Consider the following 23,495-nt stretch of genomic DNA (forward strand, 5'->3'; position numbering starts at 1 on the left):
CCGTACCTGCCTGTCCACTTCAGGGAGAAGGAGGAGAAGCTGCTGCTGGAAGTGCAGGGGCAAAACATTGAAGGTCCTGGAATTTATCAGCGCTCGCAGGTTTGTGTTGACGAGAATGGAGCCAGGCGTCTCAAAGTCTATATCATCGCCTCGGTTCCTCTTCATTTGTCCTGCAGATTCCGAAGAGTCTCATAAAACCAGGAATATTTACACAGTCTACACGCAAGAGGCCCTGCCCGCAACCCGGTAGCTGTAGCCCTCCAAAACACAGAAGGCCCTTCCAAGCAGGTTTCCACAAATCAACACAGACAGCAGTAGAGGCCGATACAGGCAGCTTCAACAATTAGGTCTTTCAAAAGACCTTGGCATCACCTGAATGCCAAGCACAATGGAGCCACTTCAAAACCACTGAGGCTTTCTGCTTCAGGAGGAAAACAGCTGGAGCATGTCTGGACAGATGTGTGAATGAATGAGTGTAGCAACTTACCCCCCCCCCCAGCAAAATGACAGGCCCCCAAAGGAGAGAGAACTGGCCTGGGGCTGCTTGCTTCGGGCAGTGAACACCTCCCCAGCCCTATACTTCAGGGGCCAACAGGAGCATCCACCTCCAGCCATTTAAAAAACCACCACAGGAAAACACCAACAGCTCATGCGGTGGTGGTAGAAGAAACACAAGCATGCTTTACGAATGATTTTCATTGTCTGGACAAAGAAAAGTGAACAGCCTATCACTTTATCCCCAGTCAGAACATTTAAGATTCTATCAAAAACTTTAAATATAGTCCTGCACAAGTACAGTACAGTACAGGCTGGGACGGGGCGATATGGGATTGAGGGGGCAACTCCCATCTCTTGCGGGGGTGCAACTAGTGCCAGCATCGTCCGTTAAGAGTTTGGGTGTAATCTTCGATACCTCCCTCTCTATGGAGGCGCAGATTACAGCTATAACAAAGGCGGCATTTTTTCATCTCCGCCAAGCTAAGCAGTTGGCTCCTTATCTCTCTCGCCCTGACCTAGCCACTGTGATCCACGCGACGGTCACCTCCAGACTGGATTATTGTAACTCGCTCTACGTGGGGCTGCCCTTGAGACTGACCCAGAAACTCCAGCGGGTGCAGAATGCCGCAGCGAGACTCCTTATGGGGTCGTCACTGCGAGATCACATTCATCCAGTACTATACCAGCTGCACTGGCTCCCGGTGGAGTACAGGATCAGGTTTAAGGTGCTGGTTTTAACCTTTAAAGCCCTATACGGCCTAGGACCCTCGTACCTGCGGGACCGCCTCTCCTGGTATGCCCCACAGAGAAACCTACGGTCTGCAAATAAAAACATCCTGAAGGTCCCAGGCCTCAGAGAGGTTAGGCTGGCCTCAACTAGAGCCAGAGCTTTCTCGGCTGTGGCACCAATCTGGTGGAACGCTCTGTCACAAGAGACTAGGGCCCTGCGGGACTTGACATCTTTCCGCAGGGCCTGTAAGACAGAGCTGTTCCACCAGGCTTTTGGTCAGGGCGCAGCCTGACCCCCTCCTCTGGCAATCTGCACAGGGTCTTGCTTGCTGGTTGCCATCAATTTGTTTTTGATTGATTTTATGGTGGAAAGTTTTTAGAATGTTGGATTGTTTTTATTGTTGTTAGCCGCCCTGAGCCCAGCTTTGGCTGGGGAGGGCGGGGTATAAATAAAATTTATTATTATTATTATTATTACTACAGTAACTGATTATCTTCGTTCTGCTCCTTGAGGATTTGTATGGAGTTTGTTTACTCACAGGAGTATAGAGGAAGGTTAAAATTATGCAATGCTCCATATTGTTCTGCCCACAGGGCAATGCCATGAACAACACCACCAAAAACCACCTTTATCATCAATTACAAAAATATAAATTCAGCACATTGCCATCTAAAGACCGCAAATTCCAAAAATCAGTTTAATGTATCAGTAAAACTATACATTAAATGCCTGTAGAAATAAATGTGCTGGTCTAAGGTGATGGTACAAAAAGCAGGACTTCCAAGGCAGACCTGAATGCCTGGCCTTGCCTATAAAAGCCCTGGGCTCCTTTTGTTTGAAGCAAGAAATCTAGACACAGACAACAGACTGCACCTACCACTTGTGGGTTTCCGGAATCCTCGGATCAGCTGTGGAGGGTCCCTGCTGATCTCTGTCCTGCTGCGTATAGCAGTGTTGCCGCTCAGGGCAGAGGAACCACTGCTGCTGCTGCTGCTCTCGCCACCAACTTGTCTCCCTGTGAACCCTGAAACCAGTGAGCAAGGAGCACCGCACGAGACAACGTTAAACACTCCCCACATTCCTCACTGGACCTTATTGAACACAACCTCCACTAAGTTAAGTAGCTATGACTCGGATAGGTAAAGGTATGGTCAGGTGAGCAAATGCCACGCTACAGAAACCCGAATCTTGACATTACCGTACTCAGTTTGCACAATTTATTCCAGCTCCCATTATCTTGGTTTTTTGGGGCGGTGGAGGCAGGAAGTGAGAGCAAGCGCAGAAAGGGATAGGCAGCTGAACAGGAAAGGAGCAGCCCCACCCAGTCCCCTCTGGTTTCAAAGCCCCCTTTGCTCCTGTCATTATGCTTGGCAACAATTACTTCCCTTCCTGTCTGTCTTCAGCCTCTAAGCCTGCTGAGAGAGCTTCTCATTCTTTTCTTTTTATATAGTGTCTAGATGTAAGCACAACATAAATGATTAGGATGGTTTGATGATGGTAATATTGATGATTTTTATACTGCAAATCACTCCAGTGATCCTTAGAGGCTAGTAAAAAATTTAATAAATAAAAAATATTATTATTTTAGAGTAGAAATTTCTCTAATTTTTCCATGCAACAATGCTATGAGGCAGATGAAGGTACAAGATTTTAATCTGCTAACCACCTTTTTGCCATCTCATTTTTGTGGATTTTTTGTATTTCTATATTCTTGCAAATTTAATAAAAATGATCTACTAAAAAAACAACAACCCAAGAATGCTCAGTGACCAAGGATCTGAACAAAAGCCACCCATGCTAAGGCCCTACAAGTACGGTATCTACAACCACAGAGGCCGGGTGGTGGCTGCTGCAGCTATTGCTTTCTTCTCTTCTGTTAAAATCATAGTGTTAAATGAAGCCAGGGATGGAACTCAAAGCCCAGGAGACACTTTAAACCAATTTCCCAGTGAGGCGCATTCGGAGCAAGGTACAATGTGTAGCACAGAGCCCTAGCAGACCTAAAAAGTGCCAAAGAATCTCTGTTGCGCATGGCACTCGGAAGCTCTTGTGAGAGGTGCCAGATAGGGGTTTGGTACTGGAGAGCTCATGCAGATGTGCAAAGTCAATGGGGGTGGGGAGTTGGCTCACCTGAAGAAGTTTCCATATGAGCACCATTTACTTTCAGAGGAGTCAAAACTACACGAGGAAGCATCACTCCTGTCTTTTTCTTCTGTTTGCTTGCCTGTATTCCAGAAAAGACCAAAAGAAACACAGCGAGGAAAAAGAAAAGGTGAGGAAGCATCAGTGTAGGCTAAAGCAACAAGCTTGGCAATTACACCTCTCCCTTCCTTACTGGAGGCCCCCACATCTTGGGGCTTCTCCAGCTCCAGAGTTCCTGCACTGAGCCAGGAAGAGATCAGTCCATGTGGCCTGCAATGTCTCCCTTCAACTCTTCTAAGGCATATTCATAGCACAAATATCTGCAATATTCACTGAGGACAAGGCAAAAGGCAAATTTATGTATTTAGAAAGGCAGGTTTATATTAAAGGCTAGAGGCAAAACAAGTCAGCAAGCAAGTAAAGAGTCTCACTGCTGGTTAAGCCCTAAGGTAGTGTACCTGGGTTAACTAACTCAAAGTTGAATTCCCCAATCACAGTGACTCTGCTTGAATTCAAAACACACCTACAGTGGTACCTCGGGTTAAGTACTTAATTCGTTCCGGAGGTCCGTACTTAACCTGAAACTGTTCTTAACCTGAAGCATCACTTTAGCTAATGCGGCCTCCTGCTGCTGCCGCACTGCCAGAGCCCGATTTCTGTTCTCATCCTGAAGCAAAGTTCTTAACCTGAAGCACTATTTCTGGGTTAGCGGAGTCTGTAACCTGAAGTGTATGTAACCTGAAGCATATGTAACCCGAGGTACCACTGTACTTGGTCAACTGGTTAGTCCTCGAGCACATAAGCAGTCAGATGAACATTCTGAAGAAGAAGTCACATGCAGACCGTACACAAACTGTGAACTTCCTATTGTGTTTCATTCCTAAAGAGCCAAGTGGCACTCCTTTTTGAAATATTATGGCCAAGTCAGTCAGCGGTGGGAGGGGAGGGATATACTTGGACGAATTGCCAAATCTACATAATTGGATTCCTTCAGCAAAAATCTGGAGTAGGTGATTTATGTGGCCCTTCTATGGAGCAATTCTAGTCTGCCTGCCCAATCTTGCAAGGGCACTCTCCCCACTTGTGAATCCCAACAACTGGTGTTCAGAAGCACTCTGCCTCCAATTGTGGAGGCAGAACTCAGCCATCGGGGACAGCAGCCACTGAAGGAGAGACTTTTGCAGAAGAACTGCCACGGCGGGTCAACCTGTGCAGCTGCAGGTTTCTCCTTCTACTCCACCAGAACTCTGTTGAGCCCTTCTTTTATTTTTACGTCTTCTTTTACTTAAAAGGTTTATATGCATTGCTATCCTCCCTGATGCATTCTGCTTTGCCCCACTGCCCACAAGCCCCCAGTCAAATGCCCCCATTCTACCTGTGCGGCTGCTCTATGGCTCTCCCGAACAGCAGGTACATTCTTGCTCTGAGGCTCAGTGGAACAAGAGGCGCTTGAGGAGGTTTCATCTAGAGATACTGAAAAGAAAAAAAAAATCATCCCATCAACACTGGTGGAAGAAACAAGCAGCTCAGGGTTGGCCAATTGTCTCCCCTGACAGGGCTGCACTTCCTCTGAAGAAGCAGGTAAGCAGTTCTGGATCCAGCTTCATCACTGGAGACTCAGGTAATCTCGGTGGCAAGGAGTGCCTTTCGCCAGATGAAGCTGGTACAGCAACTCTGGACATTCCTGGACGGAGACAGCTTGGCCATGGTAATCCAGGCATTGGTGAATTCAGGCCTGCAAGGTTGGACTCTCCTTGTTAAATTTGTGCAGAATGCTGCAGTATGATTGCTCACAGGAGTGAAACCCATGTCAGCACATTACTGTCAGTTTGCATTTTTTGGTACAGAAAGTATTGATCTGACGTGTAGAGATCTTTCCTATTCTAATTAATCCAAGAGGCTTCTGGAAGCTTCTTTGTGTGAAAGAAGCAAGCAGAAGGTTCATGATATTTGGGTTATTCCTTCAGAGAAACTGAGTAAAGCTTGCTTAAACTGCTTCTGTTATCTCTGACTATAATAATAAGGCCAGGAGGAGCCGGGGTTTCACTCTTTTCTATCTCTTTTCCCTTCTGGTGTGGTGTTCTGTATATAGTGTTAAGGTTTTAGTCTTCTTATAAGTTATTGTAAACTTAAGCTAAGTCTGCTGCAACTGGATTTCTTATGGACAGTGCCAATCCTGAATGTATTGAATTTGTGACCATTACGCTCATTTGCCTTCAGTAGCAGTAAAGCTCTGGTGGATTAAATAATAAAATTGCCTCTGATCTTTTTTTTTTTTGCAAATTCTGCAACGTGTTTAAGTTTTTACTCTGCTAACTATACACTGGAGTTCTGCTCTGGATCAATATGAGTAGAATTAATGACAATTACACCTCTGCTTAAAAGATCTGCACTGGCTGCCAATCTGTAAGTGGAACAATTCAAGGTGTATATTGGTATATAATATACTATTGGTATATAAAACCCATATCAACTTGGGACTCGTTTACTTGAAGGTTCACCTTACCTCACACATGCCCACTCAACCACCTTGATCTGTAGAACTGACTTTTTACAAGTGCCACTCAGTCTCCACTTGAAAGGAATTATATTTCAAGCATGGCAGCAACAACAGTCTGGAACTTCCTGCCTACTGAAACCAGGCAGGCTCCCCCAGTTGGTGAGGCTTATTTGACAACAGTGGAAAAACAGCCTTTAGTGTCATCGGCCCAGTCCTGTGGAACACTTTGCTGGTATTCTGTTGTTGCCTTCTGTTCCCAACTTTTAAACGCTTGCTGAAAACTCTTCTCTTCTGCCAAGCCTAGGCAGCCAATTAAGAGTCTTCTTCTTCTCTGGCGATCCCACGTAGCTAGGTAAGATTGTCTTCCATGAACACAGTCTTAACGGCGAGTCCATAAGTGACTCTGGAGGCCAATTCTGGATCCACACATCCTTCCACAGTGGGGACATAGGTTTCCAGGCAGGAGTTGATCACGGTGAGGGTTTGCCGAACGTGCCTTCCTCTTAGCATGTTTCTCCCTTTCGTCCTGAGTTTGAGAGTCTTCACAGTCCATGACACCTTTGGTAAAGGCTGTTCTCCAATTGGGGCACTCGTAGCCCAGTGTTTCCAAATTGTCAGCGTTTACACTACATTTTTAAAGATTTGTCTTGAGAGAGTCTTTTAACCTCTTTTGTTGACCACCAGCATTACGCTTTCTATTTTTAAGTTCAGAATAGAGCAGTTGCCTTGGAAGACGATAATCAGGCATCCGAACATGACCAGTCCAACGAAGTTGACACTGAAGAATCTTTGCTTCGATGCTGGTGATCTTTGCTTCTTCCAGTACACTGACATTAGTTCGCCTGTCTTCCCAAGTGATGTGTAAAATTTTGGGGAGACACCGTTGATAGAAACTTTTGGGGAGTTGGAGATGGTGTTTATAAGCGGTCCATGTTTCACAATGTTCAGTAAGGTTGGTAGTACAATAGCTTTGTAAATGAGCTTTTTGGTTTCCCTGTGAATGTCTCGGTCCTCAAACACCCTGCACTTCAATCGGGAGAAAGCCGCATTCACAGAACTCAGGCAATGCTGGATTTCAGCATCCATGTTGGCCCTTGTGGGAAAATAACTGCCCAGGTAGGAAAAGTGATCAACATTTTCCAATATGTCATCAACATATTGAAACTCTGTGATGGAAGTTATGGTAACCTTACTCTTTACACCCCCCCCCCAACAATGGTGTGTCGATAAGTTTGTTTTTTATTTCTTTTTGCTTTTAACTTTTCATGATGTTATTGTCTGGTTTTATGATTTTATAAACTGTTGTGATATACTTTTATGATGCAGCAGTATATGACTACTTTTACATAAATAGATTATTAATAATAATGTTTTTGGCACCTGCCCCAAACTTCTTCACTTAGGCAAGCCCACTCAGACTAGGTGACTCTCAGGGTCCTCCAACTCTACAATTCTATCTGAAGCACACATCATTTTAGTTTATAATGTATATTTCAACTTGTGATGACTGTTTATATTTTGACATTTTGGGGTAAATGTTTTTAGCTTCTGTTTTTTATCAGTAATTTTTTTGTAAACTGTTGAGAGGGTTATACAGATTCTGTTAACTAAATAAAAACTCGGCCAGGCAGGCGCTTACTGTCATTATCGCCGCTCACAGTGCTGGCTTCATTGGAGCCACTGCTTTCGGCATCAGCAGCATCATCCAGCTCTTCTCCTTCGGGGGCAGACAGGTTCCGGGACCACTGCACAGCATCTTTCTAGAAAGACCAATCAAAGCTCTGGTGAATTTCCCCTTACGAATCAAAGTGGAAAATCACAGGGATAATACTGAACCCAAGGGAACCCTGATGTCCAATACCTGGTTAATGGGTTAGCAAACACACTAATCTCAATCCGTCTACTTTGATTAAAAGTGCTGCTTTAAGACTAAAAACAATATGCTGTGTGTCAGCTTAGTAGGTCTTATGGCACTAATGCTCAAATGTTTAAAAATCATAAGAGTGCTATGTAAACTGAATAGCAGGTTAGAATATGTAAGCAGGTTAGAATATGTAAGCTGAATAGCAGGTTAGCTTTGACTGTGAGCCCAGCTTGCAAGAAAGTCTAGATATCAGATTCTATCATGTGACAGGTGTTCATTCAATATTATCCCAGCTAGCTAAACCTTTACCAAATCTCTGGTGTGGAGGAAGAGCAATCTGGTCTTACCTTGAGGGTGAAAAGGCTGATGCGCCCAGGGAGTTTGTAGAAAAGCCCCTCACAGCTCCTTGAATTGGAGTGGAGCATGGCGTTCAGGCAGGCCAGCGGGGATGTGCCACTGAAGGAAGGAGAAATGCATCATTGGATATGGCAGTTCAGACACATATTGCTTTATAATTAACAGGAAAGTTATTATGGAAACTCTGCTACTTCAGCCACCCCAACCCAGCACAGCAAGGCAAGACACCCCAGTGTTGAAAAGAAACTTTCAGCCTGTCTGCACGGCATAACATACTGTTTTCATCAAACTCCCTGATCAGAATAATCACTAGCAAACCAAATACCTCAGTACTTGCACAGAGTTACTGTTTTTTATCTTGTGAAACATAAAGGTGTGCAATGCAATCTGAAGTTAAATTCTGGCCAAATAATTTTATATTGTCCAGTCAAGAACAATTTTACAATAAGGATTCTAAAATACTGTTTTAAATAGGAGATGGTGAAGGGCAGAAATACTTTTCAGGAACAAGCCGCCTTGCTCCTCCCCAGTATATTTCCGTGGCTGCTGAGATCCTTCAGCTTGTAGTGGGAGAAGCATCCAAACTTTGCAACTGCGTGGTTTGGGCTTCTCCTTGAAGAAGCCACTGGCTATGCCTACATGCTGGGCTCCTAAGTGAAAAGCCCACGGCACACCTTCTATTCCACATGCTTTTGCATCACTGCAGACACAGTTGCATGTGGAGACAAGAAGAATCTAAACTGCCTTGAGTACCATCAGGGGAAAAGGAGGCATATAAATAAATAACTGAACTATCCTAAACTAAACTAAACTAAACTAAACTAAACTGTGTTTATAACAGGATCTTTTATTTCAGAATGCCAAAGGCAAGGAGGAGGTGCAAATATGTGTTTGCCTCTTTAGGAATATCAAATGTTGGGAAAGAATGATAAGGCATAATGATGTTTAGCTATGCTGGATCCCAACACAAAACTACCTTGGCTTCGTGAACATGGTAACAATGGATGAAATGTTCTTCTTTGGGCCCCCTTTTACAGAGAAGCATTCACAGAAAATACAAAACATAGAAAGCAGAGCTCTTTGGGTGAAAAAAAAAAAGCAATTTGAAAAGATGTTACACCATCATCACCGTGCCCCCCTCCCGTAAAGTGCTCTGTCAGATGCAGCTACTTTGAAAAGATGTCACACCTTCAAAATAAAGAGCCAGTAAGATTATTTAAGCTGATAAAGCAGCACGACTTGTTATCATTTCTAATGAATTAACAGCACAGTTAGTTGTGATCTGTACCAGGGTGGCAAATAAATTGAAATGAAATGAAATCCAGGAGGAAACATTTTAAATTCCTGAGGACAATTTTTTGCAGAGGCCCCATCCTTATTTAGAAAGTAATTTACCTTCTGTAGACATGCAGTGATTCCATAGCAATGCCGGTGACATGTGGAGAGGAAATGACGTATCAAAAGAAAACAGAATGGAATTAACACAAAATATTCAAACTCCAGGTGGGAGATAAGCTAGACAAAAAAACAGTAACAGGGTATAGCCAGCTTGGGACACTTTACTTCTGAAGTGCAAATAAAATTATTTATCTCATCTGCAAATAACTCTCTACCTTATTAAATGCAGCTGGAGACTATAGGTATATCTATTTAAGTCTACACTTTCATTCCTGCATTTAAGCTCCTGTCTCAGTTAAAGGTGTTGCAAAATGAAAGATTGTACTCTGAACATTTTCTGAAATGTCTTATAACCGAGTCTCAGCCCAAAACACAGTGTCAGAGTGTACCAAACATACTACGGGCCAGATTCAACTAATCAGGTGCACTAGCAGAAGCCAGTGAAACAAGTTCTGCTAGTGAAATGGGACTCCCACCCTGCCCTCCCACAAGATGAAAAGCTTGCGCTGACTGAACAATTGTAATAGCACAGTGCTGAATTCCCCCCTCTGTCTGTAGTATATCTTTAACTCAACAATAAAATGCACATGGATAAATGTAGAGGCTCAGATCTCTACCTAAACCACCATGAGATCTTTTGATGAAGGGCAGTATATAAATGATGACGACGACGATGATGATGATGATGATAATGATAATAATAATAATGAGCTAAATTTATTTATTATTATTATTTATTATTATTATATTTATTGTTTGTTTGTTTGTTTACATATTTAGAATCCATACTTTTACAGAACTATTTCAAGGCACAGTACAACATTTATTGATGAGAATCAATAAACACTGATTAACAAAGAAAACTCATGTCATAAAAGCCTGTCTAAACAATATAGTTTTCAAACGATGTCCAAATGAAGAAGTGGTTCCTAATGAACCTCTACTGGCAGGGAGTTCCACAGGGCGGGGCCTGGTCTCTAGTGACGGCCGGCCAAACCTCAGGGGCCATGTGGGGAGCCGTCAGAAGTGTCCCATCAGAGGATCTCAGCGATCAAGGTGGAACGTAAGAAATCAGACAGTCCGTAACATACTTCAGGCCCAAGTTATTTAGGGCTTTGTGAATTAACACAAGTGCCTTGAACCTGGTCTAGTATCAAACCAGCAACCAGTGCTGCGCTTCCAGCAGCAGAGTAATGAGGCTGTTCCACAATCCCTTGGAAAAAGGCTCACATGGTGAAAAAGAGCAACAATGATCATACAATCTAACGAACACCCCGATGGACAAAAACGGTTAAGAGTCATCGAAGTACAAGTTCTCTGTGATAATTTTACAACAGCATGATATAACTAACTCCATTGGGTTTAAACATGACATTTAGCCCTGTCAAATTCACCTGCTCATCATGCCTGGGACAATTCCACTAGTAACTGCTTTGTTTGGGGGTGGGGGAGTGTTTGTAATTCAGCCTATGCATTGCGTGGGATTCCAGTGGTGTCCAAACTTTTTTCAAAGGGCCAGGCCAACCAAAATTGTTGGCCTTTCTTTAGGATTGAAACTGTTGAGCTTTATTTAGGATTGAAGTTCTTGAGGGTTTTTTAGGGGTTGGATTAGGCTCCCCAAACAGACTTTGGACATGCCTGGATTAGGCAGGGCTATTGGGTTATTGTTTTTGGTTTGATTTTATATGTGGTCTTGGTTGTGAACCGCCCTGAGACTTCTGGGTATAGGGCGGTGTATAAATTGAAAAAATAATAAAATAATTCTCTAACAGATCCAGGAAACCCACCTATTGAACCTAAAGTATGACATGGAACATTTTCAAACCAAATGTAGGTTTTTAAAGGCAAGGAAGAGGTGCACTAGAGGAAATAAAGAAGTCAACTTCATCCTACACCATACTTTTAACTTAAACACGAAGAACCCTACCAACCTCATTTCCTTTAGGCCTTCTGTTTCTATGACCTGCAAAATCTGTTTTGGGGTCATGGGTCCATCAGAGTAGTTTTCCAGCACCTGAAAAGATAAATAAACAGTTCAAGCTTAGCATGTAAACCCCAAGCCTAAGGCATTCAAACTGAAGATAAAGGGTTAGAGAATCTGGCCTAGCCTTTCTACAAAGCTATCGAACATGGATTTTTCAGGCCATAACAGTCCCAATGCAAGCCCATGCTGACTCAAAATGAAATGAGTCGCTTGGCAAGATTTCATCCAGTGCCGAAGGGCCAAGCTCGATGAGACAGGATTGCATCTGCGGACCTATTTTAAAAGCAGTCACTGGTGTGTGGGTGTCCCATATTTTTCCATGTATAAGACGCCCCCTATTTTGGGGACTACAAATTAAGAAAATAGGGGACGGATTGCCCAAAGTTGTTGAGCTTTTTTTTGAGGGGGAATGCTCAGAGTTGTTGTGTATTTTTAAGAGGGATTGCCCAAAATCCCAAAAAGACAAACGCAGGCAATATCACATGTTGCCGAAGCCACCAATCATCTGCCCAGTCACCAACAGCACCCGGCAATAGCCCGCCCAATTGCCGCAATGGCAGCAAATCAACAACAGCCATTGCCGCGACCATCAATCACCCGTCCAATCGCAGATGGCAATCTCCTGCTCATGGCAGGAACCGATTGCCCGTCCCCACACTGCACTATCCGTGTATAAGACGACCCCCAATTTTTAACATAATTTTTAAAATATAAATTCCTCGTCTTGTACACAGAAAAATATGGTATTTATTTAAGCAACTTACACACTGCTTAACTACAATAGTCTTTACAGTACAAAAAATAGATTTTTTTTTTAAATTATAAAACAAACTATAAAACAAAACATCAATTAAATGCCTGCCAGAATAAAAAAGTATTCAGTAGGCAGTAGAAGCTATTCGTTCGGTCCCAGCCGTTTGGTCCCAGCGCCTGCCAACCTAGCAGTTCGAAAGCACTCCCGGGTGCAAGTAGATAAATAGGGACCGCTTACTAGCGGGAAGGTAAACGGTGTTTCCGTGTGCGGCTCTGGCTCGCCAGAGCAGCGATGTCACGCTGGCCACGTGACCCGGAAGTGTCTTCGGACAGCGCTGGCCCTTGGCCTCTTTGAGTGAGATGGGCGCACAACCCTAGAGTCTGTCAAGACTGGCCCGTATGGGCAGGGGTACCTTTACCTTTTAGAAGCTATTCTTATTAAAAATATATATAATTCATTACCCAATGTTCACCTTAAGGTCCCGGGGCAGGTTACACATTATTAAAAACAGTTTAAAGCAATTTGCAATTACAGAAATAAGGTGCATCCTTAAAATATAAACCTCAAGTGTCAAAACCAGAGTAAAGAGGCGTGTCTTCAGCATTTGCTGGAAGCCATATACTGAAGGTCCCGCACTCTGTGGGGAGGGAGTTCTTCAACTTAAGCAGGGCCAAGGTGTTTGGAGGGGGTTGTTTATAACCCCCCCACTTCTTTTCCCAATATAAATTGCTTTCCTTCAAGATACTATTTGCCCTCCTGGACATCAACCCTGGCCCTAAAAACCACAGAGTTGCTAGTACACTGGATGAACAGGTGTATACCTCTCAGACTATGAAACTGTCAATGTCTCCTGGTGAAACAATTGACTCGCCAACAGGCAACCACAGACTGGACCATGACCATGAAAGGTTGCACTTTTATTTCAGTGCCCTTTTTCAAAAAATGTATACAGTGTAAGAAGGCATATCATAGCTACAAGATACTGTGAAGGCAAGATTTTTCAAAAGTACACGGGATAATATTTTGACAGCAGCAATGATAAGAAGCCTCCAGCTCTGGCTTAAAAGATATAAGCTCTTCAGTTCAAGTTAGAAGTCGACTTCTAAGGCTTTTCTTGAGACACATTTGGAATTTCTCAGCATCTCCTTTCAAAGACGCTGAAACAAACCTGTGCTGAGAAGGGGACCCCCTACTTTTGATCAAACACACTCTTCTTCCAGATAAAAGTATCATGTCAAATTATACAAACACGGTAATGGAAAAAGAGATGACCTCATAGATGTTCTGTAGGCTACTTCACATGTTATTGAAATAATTTCCATTGTGTAACCTAAAGCTCTTATTTCAGCCTATTGGTACTCTCAAAAATAGAGAGTGCTGAAATAAAGAGTTTGAGGCCCACAATTTTCACTTACAGTCTCACTAAAAGGACAAGTTGGTAACACCAATCGTTGTGTGCATGTGAGAACATAAAGAATGGAGTTCCTGCAAAGCTGTGCCAAGGGAGTAGCAGCTGCAGGCCATTTGAAGAGGTGAAGCAGCATCAATGGGGCATCTCTGTTGGAAAGGAATGCAGGTCAGTAACCACCAGTGAATCTCCACCTCCACAAAGAGAAAGATCAACCTGAACCACACATCCTGCTGTCACTCAACCGAGAATCTGCCAACATGTCCTAGGAAAGGTAAAAGCAAATTATATCCATAGCCCTCAGCTCTGCATTTCTCAGTATGTGATACTCCAAGAGCTGTGAATTATAAAGTTATTTGGCACGAGACTAGGAACTGGAAACTGTGAAACACACACCTAAAATTAATAGAAGCTCCCAGGGAATCTAAACAAGTGATCTAAAAGAAGGTGCTAAGCCACAAGGCACTGAGGAAAGCCATTCTAATTCTGAACAAAGACAACTACTAACACAGACTTAAGTGATCCAGCCTCCTTAAAGGATAAAGAGTGACTCCAGGGCACTTTTCAGAAAGAGGTAGCCTTCATCAGTGAAAAAAGGAAGTAAGATCCTGGTGGAAGGGTTAAGCTCTGACGTGGTAAGACACTTGGACACCTTTGACACAAATCACACATAGAACATCAACCCAGAAAGAAATGTAGCTTGCAGCTGCACATCAATGGATCACATGTTACATGTGAGATTAGGTAGAACTTGAGAATTCAAATTAAATATAAGGCATGCCATGCTGCAGGGCAAAAACAAAGAAGAACAAAAACATCAAGCTATAGAAGGATGTTCCTAAGGGGCACAATTTCACCCAAAATTGTAATGATTGCTAGCTACCTTCACCAGTATTACAAGGAGTGCACACAATACCTATGAGCATGTGAATAAGTCTACTGGAAGTCATAAAAATCACAGGAAACCAGCCACAAATATCTTGTGGATGCCTCAATGAAAATGAATGCTCAGCAAAAGAGCTTGGTAGATTGATCTCTAAAGTTTACTATAGTACACATCACATCTGAAAGGGTAAAACACTACAAAGGAAGAATGCAGTTGTTTAACAAATCACAGGAGTTCTGAGATTTCTATGAGATTTCCTCTCCTGATATCAGATTTTATTATTATTATTATTTATTGAACGCGTACACTGCCCTTCATCTGAAAATCGCAGGGCAGTTCACAACATAAAAATACAAAATGAGAACACAAAATGCATAAAAACAAAACAAAACGTGAACCCCTTATCCCATAAACAAATGGCATATAAATAAGAAACTAGCCCCCCTGTTGGCTTTTTAGACCACATGTTATCTTCACAAAGAACTTTCTAAAGCAGCTCTTTGATCACTGTGCAAGGGAAATAACTTAGAAACAGGGCAGAACCGGAAGTACTGCCTGAAAATATTTTCAGTTTATGCTGATCCAAATGCCAGGGGATCCTGGGCTGCAGCTCCTCCAGATAGTTTGCTACCAAGATTAGCAGTTTGACTTTGGCATGCGTTGAGTATCATTCCAACTGTGTGTATTTAAAATACTTTTCTTAGAAGCTGCGTGGATAGAACGTATAAGGCAGCCAGGGGAAACGAAGAAGACATTTCAAAAACTATGAGGAGGTATGTACAAAAAACATAGGTCTTATACAAAGATCTGTTTTGAATGGGTTTGCAGTCGGCTTGAAAGCAACCCACAAACCAGGTGTGGGGCAGAAAGCCTTTAAGCAGATAATCTAACCTGAGGTTGAGCCAGCAACAAACCAGAAATAGAAAGGTAATGATGCTCCATACATATTAAGAAGACGCCAGGTAAAAGGGGGCAAAAGCGTTACTGGTCTGATAAGCAAGTTCACTCACAGAGCAAGGGAAAGCAAAGTCTTCTCACAAGAAGATTGCTGCTGTGACCTTAAGAGGCATGGGCATGGGCAAGATGAGCAAGGGGGCTGAGGTGCACATATGGACTTATCATCCATTCAATCTCAGTATTTTCAAGGTCACGGCGGGTGACTATATTCCCTGCAACCTTGCCCCTGTCCTCTTAATATCACCTGATAGCTTTATTTGAATGCCGCTGGCATTAGATAGTGGTTAAGCAGCAACATATGCCAGGTGTCTAAGCAAAGTGTCTGACCCACAAAGATGAGAATCAGTGTATAAAATACAGATGGAAGCATCTAAGCAAAGAAGGCTGCCTTGACGCTCAGTATCACTCTGCACCTGAAGAGGGTGACAAACAGTAAGGAACTCTACCCGTTCAAACTCTAGAAGCCTGACAGAGTTGCTGAATTTCCTAGTCCTATCAATAACTCAGTCAAATACAACCACCAGCATGAGTTTGACCAAACTGCGGGAGGCAGTGGAAGACAGGGATGCCTGGCGTGCTCTGGTCCATGGGGTCACGAAGAATCGGACACGACTAAATGACTAAGCAACAACAACAACAAGCAATTTTCATTTACTTCTAAGAATTTTTACGTATATGTGGGGGGGGGGGCATATACCACCACTTGGTAGCCAAGCCCAAAAGCAAAAGTCTCATTTGGATGCATTTTGACTTGCCCACTAGAACTTGCCTACTGCTGACAATCACCATGAGGTAATTGATAGTATCATTTATCAGTTTTAGACCCTTAAGTAGTAGCAGTTGCCAGGACATGCTGCGTTCACCTCTGCGTAGTTCCTTCGTTATTTCAGCTATCGTGATATACAGTGGTACCTCAGGTTAAGAACTTAATTCGTTCCAGAGGTCCATTCTTAACCTGAAACTGTTCTTCACCTGAAGCACCACTTTAGATTATGGGGCCTCCCGCTGCCGCCGCGCCACCAGAGCACGATTTCTGTTCTCATCCTGAAGCAAAGTTTTTAACCTGAGGTACTATTTCTGCGTTAGTGGAGTCTGTAACCTGAAGCGTATGTAACCCGAGGTACCACTGTAATTTTCAACTCTTTTTCTAACGATCCCTAGCATAGAATTTGCCCTTTCTGCAGTTACCACACACTGGATTAACATCTTCATCAAGCTGAACAATTACCAGCTATATGCTGTGGATGGTAAACTATTTTAGCAAGTGAAGTACAGAACTAAGAAACTGTAGCTGTTCTAGAACAAGAGTTAGGTGCCCAATGGAAAGTTGAACCCAGGCCTCCCCAGTGCAAATACTATGGATTCTCCACTACATCAATATGGTTATCATGCTTGGTAGTAGAAAAAGAACTCACTGAAGAACTTTAGTGGCAGGCATATATATTCTTATAAGAAAAGTATAAGTCTAAAAACTTTAGCAGAGTTTCAGAGCTGGACAAAATTTTTCGTTGCCATCATCACTGTGTGTCTCCCCACTCCCTCCAACCACTCTGTTAGATGCAGCTCATTTGTCCAAAGCATTATGAGAGTCTCCAGCTAATGCCTGGAATTGCCTAATGCAAGGACTAAAGCAAGAGGTACCCACTTTGAACAAGCCTGGGGGAAGTCAGTAATACTCCCACTGCTTTTCCTGCAAAAACTGGTATGAAGTAAGAGTCAAAGCACTTTGTCCCACCCCTCAAGTTCTTCCACATGCCAAAGGATGTTGGAAGGGGACCACAATCTCTTGTGCTTGGTACAAAAGGAGACAAGATCTCACTTTATACTGGGCATCCATGGAAGCATCAGGTAGCCGTTTCCAGAATTAAGTGCATGGCTGCCACTGGCATTTTTGTGGCCGCTGTGGACAGAATAAGTATCACTGTATGAATACTCTTACACTAAATACAGTGATACCTCCGGTTAAGAACTTAATTTGTTCTGGAGGTCCGTTCTTAACTTGAGGTACCATTTTAGCTAATGGGGCCTTCGGCTGCTGCTGTGCCACCACCGTGAGATTTCTGTTCTCATCCTGAAGCAAAGTTCTTAACCCGAGGTACTATTTCTGGGTTAGCGGAGTCTGTAACCCAAAGCATCTGTAACCTGAAGCGTCTGTAACCCGAGGTACCTCTGTACTAAACTTGAACACAGCTAAACAAGTACAGCAGTACCTTGGAAGTTGAACAGAATCCGTTTCAGAAGTCCATTCGACTTCCAAAATGTTCGAAAACCAAAGTGCGGCTTCAGGTTGGCTGCAGGAAGCTTCTGCAGCCAATCGGAAGCCGTGTCAGATGTTCAGCTTCCAAAAATAGTCTGCAAACCAGAACAGTCACTTTTGGGTTTGTGGCGTTCAGGAGCCAAAACGTTTGAGAACTAAACTGTTCGAAAACCAAGGTACGACTGTACACACTTCTGTACTAGACAGTCGAGCAGTGGACAAATATTGTCCAAGAAAGGAAACCACCAACTAAAACTGAAAAGTTTCATCCTCAGTCAATAATATAGAAGACAGAGCATCCAGACTACAGCCACATACAACTTGCCCTACTCAATGCAATTTTTTTTTTAAGTAGAAGGGAAACATTACTTCCTGAACCCAGTCTCTGAAAACAGCACAGTAAAAGCAGATAGCTGCATGATCCAGCATGCAAATAACTGAGCGTGGTTTATGACATAGGTCGGCAACCTAAGGCCCATGGGCCACAAGCGGCCCATGGGGGGTCGTTTAACTGGCCCACAAGCTGCCTCTGAACCAAGCCACCTGCTCGGCGAGTCCCCACGTGCTGCACTAAACCAGTGCAAGGAATCGCTTCCATGGCACTGGAAATTGCGTCTGCGCATGCGCTGACGCCGAAAAAACATGTCTGCACAGATGCCGACAATGGAAATCGCGGGCAGACACGCTCACACACACGTGTGATCTGGCCCACGGAGGAATCTCCACTGGAGTGAACCAGCCCAGGTGAGGTAAACCTTGCCAACCCCTGATGTGTGCAATGTTAGTGCTCATCTCTAGTTTGGAGTGGAGGAGGGAAGAGTGTTATCAGAGTTTTGATAGAAGGTTTTACACGCCCACCTGAGGAATCTGTCCCCTAAATAGATACAATTATGCTTCAATTCTGCATATCCCCTCCTCCACACCTCTTTTTTTATTACTGGGAGTGGAGAATGGATGGGCTTTGTTATTTTTAAAGTGCAAACCAAAAAGAAGGACATGCCTCCATTTAAGATTTCACAATTCACATGCAGGGAAAAGTGTTTTTTTTGCAACTGTAACCACACAGTAAATTCCTGAAACATTCCTCAGAATGCAAATCAGTTTGATCTCAGGAAGTGCTGGAAAACACTAAAGCAGAGAAGCTTCAGATTCTTGGAGCAAAATCCAATGCATTTTTAGTTGGAAGAACTCCCATCGTGTGCCATTGGGGTTAAGTCCAGGTCTATACGGACTGTACTACACATGCCTAGTCAAAAGTCAGTCCTAGGTAAGTAAGTATAATACTGAAGCGATCAAAAACATGGCTCCGCTCCAGAGATGGAAGGTTGCTAGTTTATCTACTTCTAATGACACCACAAAATTGTTTTCTTAAGCCTCTAACAAAGCAAGCCAGAAATTCTGCCCATACCTAGAGGGGATATATTTTAGTAATATTGAGAAATTTAATCAGCATCCACTAACTGCTGGCAGCTTTCTCAGGAAGAACGCCTACTTCTTACCATAAATGGGAACACACATGCATTCGCCTCTAAGAGCCTACACTTCTCACTCTCTCAACCATTAATGAAAACCTCTGTATCTCCCTCACACCTGCATGAACACCCCTCACAGCGAACAAGAAAATGGAATTAAAAAGTCACTTTCTTCTGGAAAATAACTCCTTCTGTGGGCCTTTAAAACCCTTGTTAAAAATCGATCCCTGTGCAAAAGAGGACAGGAGGCTTCCTCTATCTTTAAAGAAGGTTTCTCCTTTGTAAAAAGGACAGTGAAAATTACCTCAACCAACCATAATGTATGAGCCAGGCAGTCTATTTCAATACAGTTCTTATGGAAGGAGAGCGAGAATAAATAGTAAATCACCTATTCTCATAAAAGGGGGAAACACAATCCTGCTTTAAGAAACAGTCCTTCCCAACTGGACATGAGAATATGATTCCCAGCTTCTACCAGACATAGCACTAGACAGCAATGAACCAATGCTCTATAGTGGCCCATTCTTTCACCTCCTTGTTTCAGCCAATGGGAAACTAAGAATGTGAGAACATCCAGAGCAGGAGAAACAATTTCCATGGGATGCAGGGCAAAATTCTTCTCCCTTTGCTGCGAGGCTTAAAATGTGGAAACAGATGTCCCCATGTCATTCTGAAGGTGAGAACCAGTGGGCACACAAACTTTCCCAGGCTTTATGGAGTTTTCTTTTTAAAAATGTATTAAACAGCTGTAAGAGATTCCCAAGTCCTGCCTCAACTCTGCAATGTGTGTACCAATTACTACTGCATAGGAGAAACTTTTCTCTTTACGCATATTGTGGGGAGGAGATAGTGCCCCTGCCTCTAGAGCAGGGGTTGGCAACGTGCAGCCCATGAAGACCGTTTTACCGACCCATGAGCCGCCTGCTCGGTGAATCCCCTGTGTGCTGCGCTAAACCAGCGTAGCAACTCTCCGAGCAGCACTGGAAATCACATCTGCGCAAGTGCAGATACCGGAAATCACATCTGGGCATGTCCAGACGCCGAAAATCGCTTTTGCGCAGGCGTGATTTTTGGCATCTGTGCATGCGCAGAAGCGATTTCCGGCGCCACGGACATGCACAGATGCAATTTCTGGTATCACGCTGCGCCAATCCGGCCCACAGACGATCTCCATGGGAGTGATCCGGCCCATGGCCGGTAAAGCTTGCTGACCCCTGCTCTAGAGTCCTAGATAAACATGGCAATAGCATTTTAGCTTCTCTTTCCATCACATGTATGTCACAGGTAGAGGTATGTCTAATGAAGTGAGAAATAACCTCCATCTAGAAAGACACCTAGCATTTTTTGAGTTTGCTCTGCCCGGCAAGTCAATATACAATACAGTAACAGTGTTATCATGGTACTAAAAGTCCCTACCATAGTCAGGCAACACAGATATACAGTGGTACCTCTGGTTACATACTTAATTCATTCCAGAGGTCCGTTCTTAACCTGAAACTGTTCTTAACCTGAAGCACCATTTTAGCTAATGGGGCCTCCAGCTGTTGCTGCATCGCTGAAGCACGATTTCTGTTCTCATCCTGAAGCAAAGTTCTTAACCTGAGATACTATCTCTGGGTTAGCAGAGTCTGTAACCTGAAGTGTCTGTAACCCGAGGTACCACTGTAACTGACATGCTTATGCCAACATGAATGAACTTAAACAGAGGTGACTCTTTATTCACACATAGACAAGTATATATCAGGAAAACAGAGGTGACTAACTCTGAGCTTGGAAATTCGTTTTCATACCCTGAACCAGAAGCAATCTTTCCAAAAGTTTATTCTACCACATTGTATACTGCCTCTAATGTGGAAAGAACTGTGCAACCATATACTATGCTTCAGACAATTTCTGTGTAACTCATTCCAAGCCCCATGACATAAGTATAAATTATAGGACAAGCTCTCAAATTTCTTGCATCCTGAGGGACTGCTCTATGGAGAATGAATGAAGTATAAATCCCTGTTGCATTGAAAAATTTCTAAATACACAAAATGGAATTCCAGTCCAATGCTTCATTATTTCCTGACGGGCTCCTCTCTTCCCATTATAGGATCCTTATTGCAAAGCTGGTGTGCTGCAGTAGGTATGAGGTTGAGCTACAAATATGCAAGTCTTTGGGTTTGAATCTCAAGTATGCAATGAACTTAAAAGTTGGCCTCTGACAAACATGTCTATCTCAGCCTTAATCCTGTCCATCTGGGGAAAACACTAACTTACATATGAATATTGCATATGAATCATTTTGAACATTTGAAAGCATTATACAAATGTGAAGAATATTATTGTAAAAACACTCTGTCTTGTGACCCATTTCATCAGTTACCCACAAAGCGGCTGTATCATAATGATTTCAATACTAACCACACTTACATTAGAGCAAGTCCTACTGAATTCAATGGGGCTTAATTCTGAGTAGACATGGCTATGATTGTGTTGTAACATGGCTACCCCTCTAAATATTATTGCAGTGGTACCTTGGTTTTCGAACGTAATCTGTTCCAGAAGACCGTTTGAGTTCTGAAATGTTCAAAAACAAAAAACCCAATGCGGAAGCCACATGGCATGTTCGACTTCTGAGGCGTGTTCAAAAACCAAACCATTTACTCGGCATGTTTACAGCATTCAAAAACCGAAATGTTCGTCAACAGAGACGTTTGAAAACCAAGGTGCCACTGTATTGCGTTTCTCCTTGTTCTAGGGAGACTGAAGCAATTGTCATTTGTTTGTAGATGAACTTGTGTATTACTAGCACAGCCTTCACAGAACCTACACACAAACATAAATGTGATGTTAGCACCTTGGACATGTGACCACATTTGGAATATTGTGTATAGTTATTTCACTTCAGAAGGAAGCAGTAAAAATGACTGGCGTCTGCAGCAGCTCTCCTATGAGAAAAGGTTACATCATTTGGGACTTTTTAGTTTGGAGAAAAGTCAATTAGGGGCATTTCAGAAGTTTGTAAAAAGGTTTTACCCCTCTCTCATAACACTAGAATCTGTGGCAATCCAATGAAGCTGAAAGGTCAAGGGAAAGGAAAGTTCTTTTTCACAGAACTATGACACTTCTTACCAAAGCATGATGGCCACCAGCCTGGGTGGCTTTAATGGTGGATTAGAAAAATTCAAGGAACACAAGGATATCTATAGTTACTATGCAGGACCGTTATGTTCTCAGATGCAGCATGCCTCTCAATACCAGCTGTTAAGAATTCCATCCAGGAGAGCACAGATGCATTCTGGTTCTCTGTGCAGTCTTACTGCCAAGGGGTCTGGTTGGCCACTGTGAGAACAGGATGGTGGACTAGACAAATCTTTGGCCTGATCCAGCAGCCGGGCTCTTCTGGCATCCTTATGGCAGAGATTCTGTATCAGGGGAATGGGGAAACTTGCGGCCCTCTGACTGCTGTTGAACACCCACCTCCAATATGGTCAGGGGATGATGGGAGTTGTAGTCCAGTATCACCTGGAGGGCTTCACGTTCCCCACCTCCACTTTGTGTATCCTGTGCAGGGCCGAAGAGCCCCAAAGACCGAACTGGGGGGAATTTCAAGTTTTGACCCTCCTGCGTGGCCTTACCCTCGTTCTTACGCCCATCCTCGTGGGGGTGCTTCTATGACACCCCACGGGGGTCACCCGGGAGGGGGAGTTGTGCCCCCGTAGCTCTCCCACCTGGAGAAGGCGAGGAGTTCTCCTATGGGGAAGCAGCTCCTCCCTCCCCGCCCCACACAGTGACAAAGGGAGCGGCAAGGAAGAGCCCTTCGCCCCATAGACCCCCCCCAATGCACACACAAAAAGAAATAAAAACCCCACTCGAGGGGCTTATTCTTCCTTTCTTCCTTCCAGCCCCCCCCCCCCACTTTCTCACCAGGCGGGCGGCCTCGGCCCACGTGCGCTCCTTCTTCCTCCTCTGCTTCATCTCCTTCATCTTCCTCCGAGGGGAAAACAAGCGAGGGGCGCTCCCGGCAGGCGCGCGCGCGCGAGGAGGTCGGGGGGGCGGCGGCGGCGGAGGACAACAGCGGCCGCGGGGGGGGGGGCGGAGAGCGGGAGCGAGCAGGAGGGAGCGGGAGGAGGCAGGGCAGGCAGACGGGAGCGCGCGCGGCCGACCGTTACTCGGGCGCGGTTTTGGCGGCGGGGGGGGAGGGGCGGGGCGCTAGGCTGCGCGCGCGCGAGGCGGCTGAGGGGAAGAAAAAGGGCGGGCAGGCGAGAGGGAGGGGGGCCCGGCGCGCGCGCGCTCTAAGGGG

General features: G+C 44.1%; 1 protein-coding gene and 1 long non-coding RNA gene across 3 annotated transcripts in view; one reads left to right on the forward strand and one right to left on the reverse strand.

Annotated features, from left to right (window-relative positions):
• Window positions 1-23,494, reverse strand: part of ASXL1 (ASXL transcriptional regulator 1) — a 32,393-nt gene extending 8,899 nt beyond the window's left edge. Inside the window, exons 1-8 of one of the 2 annotated variants that reach the window (XM_083447252.1) lie at window positions 23,120-23,494; window positions 11,421-11,503; window positions 8,082-8,190; window positions 7,510-7,630; window positions 4,746-4,843; window positions 3,359-3,452; window positions 2,106-2,243; window positions 7-170 (exon numbers count right to left, since the gene is read on the reverse strand). In XM_083447252.1, the coding sequence (XP_083303378.1) occupies window positions 7-170; window positions 2,106-2,243; window positions 3,359-3,452; window positions 4,746-4,843; window positions 7,510-7,630; window positions 8,082-8,190; window positions 11,421-11,503; window positions 23,120-23,179 (867 nt within the window). In that variant the 5' untranslated portion in view covers window positions 23,180-23,494. Of the gene's footprint in view, window positions 1-6; window positions 171-2,105; window positions 2,253-3,358; window positions 3,453-4,745; window positions 4,844-7,509; window positions 7,631-8,081; window positions 8,191-11,420; window positions 11,504-23,119 lie in introns of both variants that reach the window. The other variant, XM_083447251.1, reaches the window with a different exon arrangement.
• LOC310680763 lies at window positions 3,459-7,343 on the forward strand. Its single transcript, XR_014512919.1, has 2 exons — window positions 3,459-3,759; window positions 3,813-7,343. It is a non-coding gene; the product is annotated as an uncharacterized lncRNA (long non-coding RNA).
• Window position 23,495: the final 1 nt, after the last annotated feature.

This window comes from Podarcis tiliguerta (genome assembly GCF_965153285.1).
Source record: "Podarcis tiliguerta genome assembly, chromosome: 6".
Lineage (NCBI taxonomy): Eukaryota > Metazoa > Chordata > Lepidosauria > Squamata > Lacertidae > Podarcis > Podarcis tiliguerta.